General features: G+C 44.1%; 1 protein-coding gene and 1 long non-coding RNA gene across 2 annotated transcripts; one reads left to right on the top strand and one right to left on the bottom strand.

The window, feature by feature from the left end:
• The first annotated feature begins 2492 nt into the window (after positions 1–2492).
• On the top strand, positions 2493–6583 carry LOC133550518 (uncharacterized). The gene is made up of 2 exons (XM_061896491.1): positions 2493–2907; positions 6143–6583. Exons 1-2 carry the CDS (start codon positions 2532–2534, stop codon positions 6412–6414), a joined length of 648 nt encoding a protein of 215 aa, XP_061752475.1. The 5' UTR covers positions 2493–2531; the 3' UTR covers positions 6415–6583.
• A 1263-nt stretch (positions 6584–7846) lies between these two features.
• Positions 7847–10479, bottom strand: LOC133550519 (uncharacterized). Its single transcript, XR_009806287.1, has 3 exons — positions 8789–10479; positions 8546–8662; positions 7847–8447 (listed from the first exon to the last, which is right to left on the bottom strand). It is a non-coding gene; the product is annotated as an uncharacterized LOC133550519 (long non-coding RNA).
• Positions 10480–12701: the final 2222 nt, after the last annotated feature.

The following is a 12701-nucleotide window of genomic DNA, read 5'->3' on the forward strand; positions in this document are numbered from 1 at the left end:
ATGACAACAGCGCTAGACCCTACCAGGGAAGAAAAGGCTATGCAGCTGGTAGGAAGCCGTCTGATATCAGCAGAGAGAGCACGCTGGGCTTGTCTTCAACTCTGCCTCTAATGCGGAGGGGCGGACAATGACCTGTCAGGCCAGGAGACCACAAGTTATTTATTTGCAGTCTTTCCTCATTTGAGTCACCAGGTGTCGGACTACAAATTGGGGACATCTCTGCACTGCTGACCCGTCGCCACTTGGGTTGGTCTCCTGCTGGCCCCACTATGGACTGGACTCTCACTGTTATGTGAGATCCGCTATGGACTGGACTCTCACTATTCTGTTAGATCCACTATGGACTGGACTCTCACTATTATGTTAGATCCACTGTGGACTGGACTCTCACTACTATGTTAGAGCCACTATGGACTGAACTCTCACTATTATGCTTGATCCACTATGGACTGGTCTCTCACTATTCTGTTAGATCCACTATGGACTGGACTCTCACTGTTTTGTTAGATCCACTATGGACTGGACTCTCAGTACTATGTTAGAGCCACTATGGACTGGACTTTCACTATTATGCTCGATCCACTATGGACTGGACTCTCACTATTCTGTTGGATCCCCTATGGACTGGACTCTCTCTATTTTGTTAGATCCACTATGGACTGGACTCTCACTATTAAATTAGAGCCACTATGGACTGGACTCTTACTATTATGCTAGAGCAACTATGGACATGACTTTCACAATATTATGTCATACCCACTTGACGTCCATTGCTTCTGGTCCCCCCAAGAGGGGGGGATTACCCACATTTGCGGTCCTCTCCAAGGTTTCTCATAGTCGTTCTCATCGACGTCCCACTGGGTTGTGAGTTTTTCCTTGCCCTTGTGTGGGCGCTGAACCGCAGATGTGGTTGTGGCTTGTGCAGACCTTTGAGACACTCGTTATTTCGGGCTGTATAAATAAACATTGATTGATTGATTGATGTTAAAGGTATTCTCGCCTGGGCTGGGAAGGTACTACATACTGGGACACTTATTGACTTGGGGCAGAATATTTATTTATTGATGTTAATCTGGTCAAACAATTATCCATACCTGTGTTCAACATTAATGGTTCCAAAGACATTCTTTCCCTGGAGGGGCGTCACATGGCTACCTGTCAAACCCTTGACGTCACACTACATTTAGCAGGTAATTATGAGGAAACTATTCACTTTTTTTTCATTCCCTCTTGCTCTACCCCTTGTGTTGGGTCTTACTTGGCTTAAGAGACATTGCCCCATATTGATTGGTCTAAACCGGCGATCGGTAACTGAAGCTCCTTCTCAAACACTGTTCACACGCTGCTTAACACACACACATACTCCGGTCCTTTCTCCCTCGAAGATATTGATCCGTCTGCCGTTCCACCTGATTATCACGATTTGCGGAAGTTGTAAGCGTAAAGCGCCCGAGGATTATATTTCGGAGTCTCTGGCTTTAGGACTCATTTGGCCTTCTTCTTCCCTCCTTGGTGCAGGGTTTTTTTGCTGACAAGAAGGATAAATCACTTTGACTTTGCATGGAATAAAAATGATAATTCTCTCCAATTCATAGATTATGTTTTTGCACCCCTCCACAATCGTTTTCAAACTAGACCTCAGAAAGGCTTATCACTTGATTCGAATGCTCCAGAACCTCAGTAATGATGCGCTTTGGGACATGTTGGGGGTTTTTTTTTCCGCTTAACTGGACGATATTGGGATTTTTTTCATCATCAGTAGCAGACCATAAACAGTACTTGCGAATTGTACTCCAAAGGCTACTCGAAAACAGCCTTTTTGTCGAGGCCGAGAAGTGCGTTTTTCTCACCCGTTTGGTTTCCTTTCTCGGATTAATGGTGAAGAAGTGAGAGCTGACCTGGCCAAGATTCGGGCCGTGGTGGATTGGCCCACCACAGAGTCCCGCAAAATTTTCCTGAGGTTTCTGGGCTTTGCGAATTCCTAGAGCCCAGAGACCCTTACCAGGCTGACCTCCAAGAAGGTCCAATTCGTGTGGAATACAAAGGCCGAGGTGGTGTTTGGGAAACTCAAATAGTTTCTTCTTCTCCTGTTCTAGCCCACCCATAACTTACTCGTCAGTTTATCATCGAGGGTGACACTTGCAACTCGGGCAGGGTGTTCATACTCTTGCAACGCTCCAAAATTGAACAAAAACTGCGCCCCTGTGCATTCTTTTCTCGCCAGTTCGCCCCCGTGCAGAGAAATCATGACATTGGGAACAGAGAACTGCTGGCGTTGGTTTTAGCAATTCAAGAATGGAGACACTGGCTGGAAGGATTTACCCACCTGTTCATTGTTGTCACAGGTCATAAGACCCTTACATACCTCAGAACAGCCAAGAGACTTAATTCCTGTCAGGCCCGAGTGTCATTATTCCTTACAAGCATAATGACCATTATTCTTGTAATATATTGGTTCCCACAAAGACTTACTTGACTTACAAGATGGCGGCGCCCGGACGGGCTGCGACACTGCGGTGCTCTTGCTAAAGATGGAACATTTGGCGGAAATGCCGGACAGTTCTGCAGACTTCATGGCTGGCTCGCATCGTGGTCACTCCGTGATCACGTACGACCGCCAGACACTTCTGGATATGGACATATTGGGCCGTTTTGGACTGATAGACGCGGGCGTGCTAAACATGCTAACTAGCATGGGGATTCGTCGGCGGCTACGTCCAGCGGCCTGTGAAGCAGGGGAGTCTAGTAGCAGCGGGGGCCGTCTACGGAGCAGACGCCAGCGGTGTGATCGGAAACGCGGATGTCGAGCGGGGCTAAAAACAAAGCAGAAGGCTAATCCCCACAGAACACCACTTTCCTCCATCCCGAAGACGGATTTAGATGGAAAATGCGAGACTACTGGTCTGGGTAAGGAGTCAGTTAAATTAGAACAAGTTTTTTCTGCTTTGAGTGTTTCAGAGTTGGACATGTGTTTTACTGAGGTGGCTAACTATGATGCGTGCAGTTTATCAAAGCAACAAACAAACAATCGGAAAATCCCCGTTACTGAGGTGGCTAACCATGATGCGTGCAGTTTATCAAAGCAACAAACAAACAATCGGAACATTCCCGTCGTATCAATTCCTAGATATGGTCGTAATTATACTGAATGCACTGGGCATAATAAACACAACATTATTAATATTGCTACTACGGATAATTTGATCAAAAATTCCCTAAAACAGCCCACTACCTATAATATAGGTTTTTTAAACATAAGATCATTGTCTCCCAAAACGTTGTTAGTTAATGATATTATCAGAGACAACAATCTTAACGTCATCGGTCTCAGTGAAACCTGGCTTAAACCAAACGACTTTTTTGCGCTAAATGAGGCATGTCCTCCTAACTTTACACATGCGCATATTGCCCGTCCGCTTAAAAGGGGTGGGGGGGTCGCACTAATATACAACGAAAACTTTAACCTTAGTCCTAACATAAATAATAAATATAAATCGTTTGAGGTGCTTACTATGAGGTCTGTCACACCGCTGCCTCTACACCTGGCTGTTATCTACCGCCCCCCAGGGCCCTGTTCGGACTTTATCAATGAATTCTCAGAGTTCGTTGCTGATCTAGTGACACACGCCGATAATATAATCATAATGGGGGACTTTAATATCCATATGAATACCCCATCGGACCCACCGTGCGTAGCGCTCCAGACTATAATTGATAGCTGTGGTCTCACACAAATAATAAATGAACCCACGCATCGCAACGGTAATACGATAGACCTAGTGCTTGTCAGGGGTATCACCGCTTCCAAAGTTACGATACTCCCGTATACTAAAGTATTGTCCGATCATTACCTTATAAAATTCGAGGTTCAGACGCATGTTCGTCAAACTAATAATAATAATAACTGCTATAGCAGCCGCAACATTAATACGGCCACAACGACAACTCTTGCTGACCTACTGCCCTCGGTAATGGCACCATTCCCAAAGTATGGGGGCTCTATTGATAACCTCACTAACAACTTTAACGACGCCCTGCGCGAAACCATTGATAACATAGCACCGCTAAAGTTAAAAAAGGCTCCAAAAAAGCGCACCCCGTGGTTTACAGAAGAAACTAGAGCTCAGAAATTATTATGCAGAAAGCTGGAACGCAAATGGCGCACGACTAAACTTGAGGTGCACCATCAAGCATTTAGTGATGGTTTAATAACTTATAAACGCATGCTTACCTTAGCTAAAGCTAATTATTACTCAAATCTCATCCACCGTAATAAAAACGATCCTAAATTTTTGTTTAGTACGGTAGCATCGCTTACCCAACAAGGGACTCCTTCCAGTAGCTCCACCCACTCAGCTGATGACTTTATGCAATTCTTTAGTAAGAAAATTGAAGTCATTAGAAAGGAGATTAAAGACAATGCGTCCCAGCTACAACGGGGTTCTATTAACACTGACACGATTGTATATACGGCGGATACTGCCCTCCAAAATAGTTTCTCTCGTTTTGAGGAAATAACATTAGAGGAATTGTTACAACGTGTAAATGGAATAAAACAAACAACATGTTTACTTGACCCTCTTCCTGGGAAACTGATCAAGGAGCTCTTTGTATTATTAGGTCCATCAGTGCTAAATATTATAAACTTATCACTTTCCTCGGGCACTGTTCCCCTAGCATTCAAAAAAGCGGTTATTCATCCTCTTCTTAAAAGACCTAACCTCGATCCTGACCTCATGGTAAACTACCGACCGGTGTCTCACCTTCCCTTTATTTCAAAAATCCTCGAAAAAATTGTTGCGGAGCAGTTAAATGAACACTTAGCGTCTAACAATCTATGTGAAACCTTTCAATCCGGTTTCAGGGCAAATCACTCGACGGAGACAGCCCTCGCAAAAATGACTAATGATCTATTGCTAACGATGGATTCTGATGCGTCATCTATGTTGCTGCTCCTCGATCTTAGCGCTGCTTTCGATACCGTCGATCATAATATTTTATTAGAACGTATCAAAACACGAATTGGTATGTCAGACTTAGCCCTGTCTTGGTTTAACTCTTATCTTACTGATAGGATGCAGTGTGTCTCCCATAACAATGTGACCTCGGACTACGTTAAGGTAACGTGTGGAGTTCCCCAGGGTTCGGTCCTTGGCCCTGCACTCTTCAGCATCTACATGCTGCCGCTAGGTGACATCATACGCAAATACGGTGTTAGCTTTCACTGTTATGCTGATGACACGCAACTCTACATGCCCCTAAAGCTGACCAACACGCCGGATTGTAGTCAGCTGGAGGCGTGTCTTAATGAAATTAAACAATGGATGTCCGCTAACTTTTTGCAACTCAATGCCAAAAAAACGGAAATGCTGATTATCGGTCCTGCTAGACACCGAACTCTATTTAATAATACAACTCTAACATTTGACAACCAAACAATTAAACAAGGCGACACGGTAAAGAATCTGGGTATTATCTTCGACCCAACTCTCTCCTTTGAGGCACACATTAAAAGCGTTACTAAAACGGCCTTCTTTCATCTCCGTAATATCGCTAAAATTCGCTCCATTCTGTCCACTAAGGACGCTGAGATCATTATCCATGCGTTTGTTACGTCTCGCCTCGACTACTGTAACGTATTATTTTCGGGTCTCCCCATGTCTAGCATTAAAAGATTACAGTTGGTACAAAATGCGGCTGCTAGACTTTTGACAAGAACAAGAAAGTTTGATCACATTACGCCTGTACTGGCTCACCTGCACTGGCTTCCTGTGCACTTAAGATGTGACTTTAAGGTTTTACTACTTACGTATAAAATACTACACGGTCTAGCTCCATCCTATCTTGCCGATTGTATTGTACCATATGTCCCGGCAAGAAATCTGCGTTCAAAGGATTCCGGCTTGTTAGTGATTCCCAAAGCCCAAAAAAAGTCTGCGGGCTATAGAGCGTTTTCCGTTCGGGCTCCAGTACTCTGGAATGCCCTCCCGGTAACAGTTCGAGATGCCACCTCAGTAGAAGCATTTAAGTCTCACCTTAAAACTCATTTGTATACTGTAGCCTTTAAATAGACTCCCTTTTTAGACCAGTTGATCTGCTGTTTCTTTTCTTTTTCTTCTATGTCCCACTCTCCCCTGTGGAGGGGGTCCGGTCCGATCCGGTGGCCATGTACTGCTTGCCTGTGTATCGGCTGGGGACATCTCTGCGCTGCTGATCCGCCTCGACATCTCTGCGCTGCTGATCCGCCTCCGCTTGGGATGGTTTCCTGCTGGCTCCGCTGTGAACGGGACTCTCGCTGCTGAGTTGGACCCGCTTTGGACTGGACTCTCGCGACTGTGTTGGATCCATTGTGGATTGAACTTTCACAGTATCATGTTAGACCCGCTCGACATCCATTGCTTTCCTCCTCTCTAAGGTTCTCATAATCATTATTGTCACAGACGTCCCACTGGATCATTATTGTCACCGATGTCCCACTGGGTGTGAGTTTTCCTTGCCCTTATGTGGGCCTACCGAGGATGTCGTGGTGGTTTGTGCAGCCCTTTGAGACACTAGTGATTTAGGGCTATATAAGTAAACATTGATTGATTGATTGATTGATTGATGTTTTATCCAGGCTTCATTTATGCCCATCTGAAGGCCCCAAGACTGGAGCCATTTTTCCAAAGTCAGATTGTCAGTGGTCTCCAGTGGAAGAGTGGGCCACCAAGACACTCAAAAATTTCAACACTCCAGCCGACAGCCCTTTAAGTTATCCCTGAACTCTGCTCCGAGATGCTGTGCTGGGGCCACAACTCCAAGGTGGCCTGCCATCCAGGACTCAACCGCACACTATTCCTCAACAAACAACGCTATTAGTGGCCCTCCATCAGGACTGACACAAAGGAGTTCATGGAACCCTGCGCATCAAATAAAGCTATCTACCAAGCACCATCTGGCATCATGCGCCCACTTCCTATCCCTGACCTACCCTGGTCTCGTGTTGCACTGGACTTTGTGACAGCATTTCTATTGTCTAAAGGGAACTCAGTCATCCTCACCATAGTGGACCCATTTTCCAAGATGATGGCCCACTTCATTGCCCTCCCTAAGCTTCCCTCAGCCATGGAGACAGCGCAACCACTGGTAATCCAGGTACTACGTCTACATGGTAACCACTTTGGACATTGTTTCAGACAGGGGGCCACAGTTTTCATCAGCTGTTTGGCGAGCATTTTGCAAGGCAGTGGAGGCCACAAGAAACGTATCTTTATGTTATATTTCCCAATCTAATAGCCGGATGGGAAAAAAAAACAAGACATAAAGTCGCCCATAAGATGTGCCTGTCACCGGCCCATAATTCACTCATTAGCTCGGCCACAGGCCTCATCCTTTTGTGCAGAATATGAGTTTCAGCCGCCCTCCTTCATTCCCGAGAAGAGGATATCACCGTGCCATCATTGAGATACCATATTTGACGGGCTCGCCGCATCTGGTACGAAACCCGGGCACTACCTCTGATGTCCCAGGGTAATCAGTGATTGCTAACCATCCTCCCACCCAGGCTCCGGACTATCAAGTGGGACAGAGAGCTTAGCTGTCCTCCCGGGACTTCCCCATTACAAGTTATTCCAAGAAATTTGACCCCAAGTTCATTTGTCCTTTAGCAGTGGCGGAGCTAGACTTTTATCCTTGGGGTGGCCAGGGGGTGGCCAACGCTATTTCAAGGGGTCCACAGACTATAACAATGAATTTTTTTCTTGACTTATCAATTGCAATCGGAGTGTCAAATGTTGAAATGTACATACTAAGCACACAGGAGATGAGATTTATGTATATATAATTTGCAGTTTATTACCAATGCAGAAAATGTAAAACACAACTTGGCAACAATTTTTCAAGAACTAGTAATTAATAATAACTATTTTTTACAAAGATGGTGAAAATGCACCAACACATTCATAGTTCTCTCTGTCTGTCTCTCTCAGAAAAGGTTTAGAAAAGCATAATAATAAATGATAAATGGGTTGTACTTGTATAGCGCTTTTCTACCTTGAAGGTACTCAAAGCGCTTTGACATTACTTCCACATTTACCCATTCACACACACATTCACACACTGATGGAGGGAGCTGCCATGCAAGGCGCCAACCAGAACCCATCAGGAGCAAGGGTGAAGTGTCTTGCTCAGGACACAACAGACGTGACGAGGTTGGTACTAGGTTATGGTGAGAAGCCGCAAAATGTTTCACAAAGTCATCCATGTTAAGGGCACGTGACCTCCTTGACTCAATACTGAGAGTTCCAAGGTGACTTAAACTGTCATCAGCCATTGTTGTTCTGAGATGAGTTTTAATCAGTTTTAAAGCAGAGAAGTTTCTCTCACAGGAAGCAGTGCTGACTGGAGTAACAACAGCAATTGTGTCAGACAAGGCTGAACAGGTCCCTCCTCTTTGCATCTGGAAATATCTGGAAAACAAATAGTCATGAAAACACAGTTAAGGGATCCAGAAGATTATTAGACAATAACTGCAGCTCACTAGCAAGTTTCAGGTAAGTAGACCTACCACTGGGTCCTCTTGGATGAGCAAAAGTGCTGGAGACAGCTGGCTCTGGGTCTGTCTCTTGTTGCTCATCGACATCCTCATTAGAGTCAGTGGCCTCTGTGTCCTCATTCGATGGAACTACATTGTATAGTGTAATTAAAATAAAAATGCAAAAAACAACACTCGTCAGTAACCAACATTTCAATATATCTAAAACTAAACTTACTGGACTGAGCATGTGACTGTTTCTGTCTATGCTCTGACCTGGTGAAGATGGGCTGTGCTGTGTTGTCAGTTCTCTCTCCCGACTAGTCCCAAGAAGGGAGCTGCCATCTTTTCCTTCTGTGTCTAATTGAACTACATTGTATAAAAATTAAAATATTAGTGTAAGCAAAATTAACATACAACCACCATCAAAAAACAACACACATCAGTAACCAACACTTCAAAATATCTAAAAATAAACTTAGGGGTTCCAACACATTTGAAATGTCCAGACCCTAATTCCCAGACTTCTCAGTAAAAAAAATAATCTAAAAAAGAATCCAATAATTTGTGACATTTGAGATGAGTATATCATGTGAATAGATTATGCAATTCATCATGGAAATCATTTGTTATCATTATTGAATTTGTATGCCATTAAGTCACCAAATTATTTCCAGAAGATTGTAGATAGGTAGTGTATGCAAAATAATTAACCCACAAATCTTAAGATAACTCAGATCAGTATAAATATATTTTCATACAATTGTTTCCATCTTCCATGTTACTACAGTCCTGGAAATGTATAAATTCCAAAGTTTCCACACTAGCGTAGGAACCCTGTAACTTCAAATTACTTAAGTGAGCATGTGACTGCTTCTATGCTCTGACCTGGTGATGATGGGCTGTGTGCATCACATTCTCTCTCCTCCTGACTCGTCCCAGGATGGCAGCTGCCAGGACTGCTGGCAGACCTGAATCCTGGCTGTCTGCCTCATCTTTTCCTGACCCTGACTTGCTTCTTTTTAGAATAGTTCATAAATCTTCTCCCCCTGCCTTTTCATTCTCAACTGACCCAATGAAAAAATAAGCCAGTCCTGTTAACGTTACTCCTGGCATCACTTACAATCACACAGTGTTATTAAATCTCCACTTCAAGCCTAAAACATGTCAGGGCAAATAAACCACTGTAGACTTATGTTTAATATTAAGACTTTTCAGTTAGTTGGCAGCAGGCTAACTACTTTGTGAACGTTACGTTACAACAGAGCATGAAACAGCTAGCTGGCTGGCTGATTCTCCGCTAGGTTCATTCCTCTAGAATTATTGGGAGAAACACGTAAATATAAATAGCGACCAAATGAATCAAACGAGACATTAGCGGCTGTTGGAAGCAAGACGCCATGAGATGCAACGTCGTTAACGTTTGCTTGATGTCGTGGCTCTCTGCTTGTAGAAAAAAAACTTCTATCTACAAAAGTTATTTTAAACAGTGACTCATTAGGACACCACCGTAAAACTTACTTTACGAAGAGAAGGTTATCCTTCTTTCTTTTGTAACTTTGTTGATCTCCGGCTCTCCGGTCTCCAGCAACGATAACCGACTCCAGTTCAAATCTTCCTCTTCTTCAGTAGCGATTCTTCTTCTTCTCCCTTAATGAACGTGGCTCTCAACGCTTTGTGGTGCATAGCGCCAGTTACTGTACAGGAGGGACTTAGCAGTCAATAGGCTTCACTGATTTAAAAATGCAACTGGCTCCTTCCGACAAGACGTGCGGTGCCGCGATATGTCAATCATCTGGGGTGGCACCTGGGGGGGTCCAATCAGATTTCAGGGGGGTCCAGTGCTACCCCGGCCTCCCCTCTAGCTCCGCCCCTGTCCTTTAGTGGTGGAGGGGGGTATCAACCCAAATGCGGTCAGACTTCAACTTCCCCCATCACTTTAAAGTCAACCCTGTTTTTAATGTCACAAGTCAAACTTGTCCACAACTGCGAGAGCAAATAGTCAAACAGTTTATGAACAACGTTTCTCAAAGAGCAATTGCAAAAAATTTAGGGATTTCAACATATACGGTCCATAATATCATCAAAAGATCAATTTAAAACCTCTTCTCACTCCGGCACTTACCAAAGGCATGTGGTAAAGGCAAGCATGTGCTAGTTATTTTAAAAAACCTCTTCTCACTCCGGCACTTACCAAAGGCATGCGGTAAATTTAGGCCTGCGCTTATAAATTTGAGTGTGGTGTAAGGATACAGTCATGAAAAGTCTGGACGGGACTCTCGCTGCTGTCTTGGATCCGCTTGAACTGAACTCTCGCGGCTGTGTTGGAGCCACTATGGATTGAACTTTCACAGTATCATGTTAGACCCGCTCGACATCCATTGCTTTCGGTCCCCTAGAGGGGGGGGGGGGGTTGCCCACATCTGAGGTCCTCTCCAAGGTTTCTCATAGTCAGCATTGTCACTGGCGTCCCACTGGATGTGAATTCTCCCTGCCCACTGGGTGTGAGTTTTCCTTGCCCTTTTGTGGGTTCTTCCGAGGATGTTGTAGTCGTAACGGTTTGTGCAGTCCTTTGAGACATTTGTGATTTGGGGCTATATAAATAAACATTGATTGATTGATTGAAAAGGTTCAGAAAATCTGTAGAAATCACTCCAGGTAGGTGGCATGGCCGGAAATCAACATTTGAATGACCGTGACCTTCGATCCCTCAGACGGCACCGTATCAAAAAAACGACATCAATCTTTAAAGGATATCACCACATGGGCTCAGGAACACTTCAGAAAACCACTGTCACAGTTCGTCGCTACATCTGTAAGTGCAAGTTAAAGCTCTACTATGCAAAGCGAAAGCCATTTATCAACAACATCCAGAAACGCCGCCGGCTTCTCTGGGCCCGAAATCATCTACGATGGACTGATGCAAAGTGGAAAAGTGTTCTGTGGTTTGACGAGTCCACATTTCAAATTGTTTTTGGAAATATTCGACATCGTGTTATCCGGACCAAAGGGGAAGCGAACCATCCAGACTGTTATCGACGCAAAGTTCAAAAGCCAGCATCTGTGATGGTGTAGGGGTGCATTAGTGCCCAAGGCATGGGTAACTTACACATCTGTGAAGGAACCATTAATGCTGAAAGGTACATACAGGTTTTGGAACAACAAATGCTGTCATCTAAGCGTCGTCTTTTTCATGGACTCCCCTGCTTATTTCAGCAAGACAATGCCAAGCCACATTCAGCACGTGTTACAACAGCGTGGCATCGTAAAAAAAAAAGAGTGCCGGTACTTTCCTGGCCCGCCTGCAGTACAGACCTGTCTCCCATCGAAAATGTGTGGCGCATTATGAAGCGTAAAATACGACAGCGAAGACCCCGGACTGCTGAACGACTGAACCTCTACTTAAAACGAGAATGGGATAGAATTCCACTTTCAAAGCTTCAACAATTAGTTTCCTCAGTTCCCAAACATTTATTGATTGTGTTGCAGCCATAAAATTCTAAGTCAATTGTTATTTGCAAAAAAGAAATAAAGTTTATGAGTTTGAACATCAAATATATTGTCTCTGTAGTGCATTCAATTGAATATTGGTTGAAACGGATTTGCAAATCATTGTATTCCGTTTATATTTACATCTAACACAATTTCCCAACTCATATGGAAACGGGGTTTGTAAATGGATGTAAGAAGTGTCCTTAGTTTGTGTTTACGCCTAGAACATATTTTAGGGCCACCCAATAGAGAAAATAGGGCATTTTGTGTCTGGCCTTAGTTGCCCCCTGCAAGGTCATGTGATCCACCCTCTTTTCCTGCAGAACGGATCAGCATAAGTGTGCAGAAATCCATCCATCCTTCTTATCTTGTCAATTTTTCTCATTTTACTGACAACCAAGGAGTGGACTTGTGATTGATTCTGTCAAAGCAGCAAGGTGAAATACAAGGAGTTTCCAAAGCTTGAAACTTTTGTCTAACACAAGAGCAGTAGATTAGAACACCCTGATAAATGCACATTACTGACAGTGGCCAATCGATATTTGGATGACCCACTTCCAAGTTAGGGAGGGCGACCTGCCCTCTGTACTTTACTCTGCAGCAAACTGTTGTGTGACGACAAACTCATCTTGGTATAAGTGGATACTTCAGATCAATTTTAGATTTTTATCTTGGGGTCATTCCACCAAATCATGCC

Source organism: Nerophis ophidion, linkage group LG04 (genome assembly GCF_033978795.1).
Source record: "Nerophis ophidion isolate RoL-2023_Sa linkage group LG04, RoL_Noph_v1.0, whole genome shotgun sequence".
NCBI classification, from domain to species: Eukaryota; Metazoa; Chordata; class Actinopteri; order Syngnathiformes; family Syngnathidae; genus Nerophis; species Nerophis ophidion.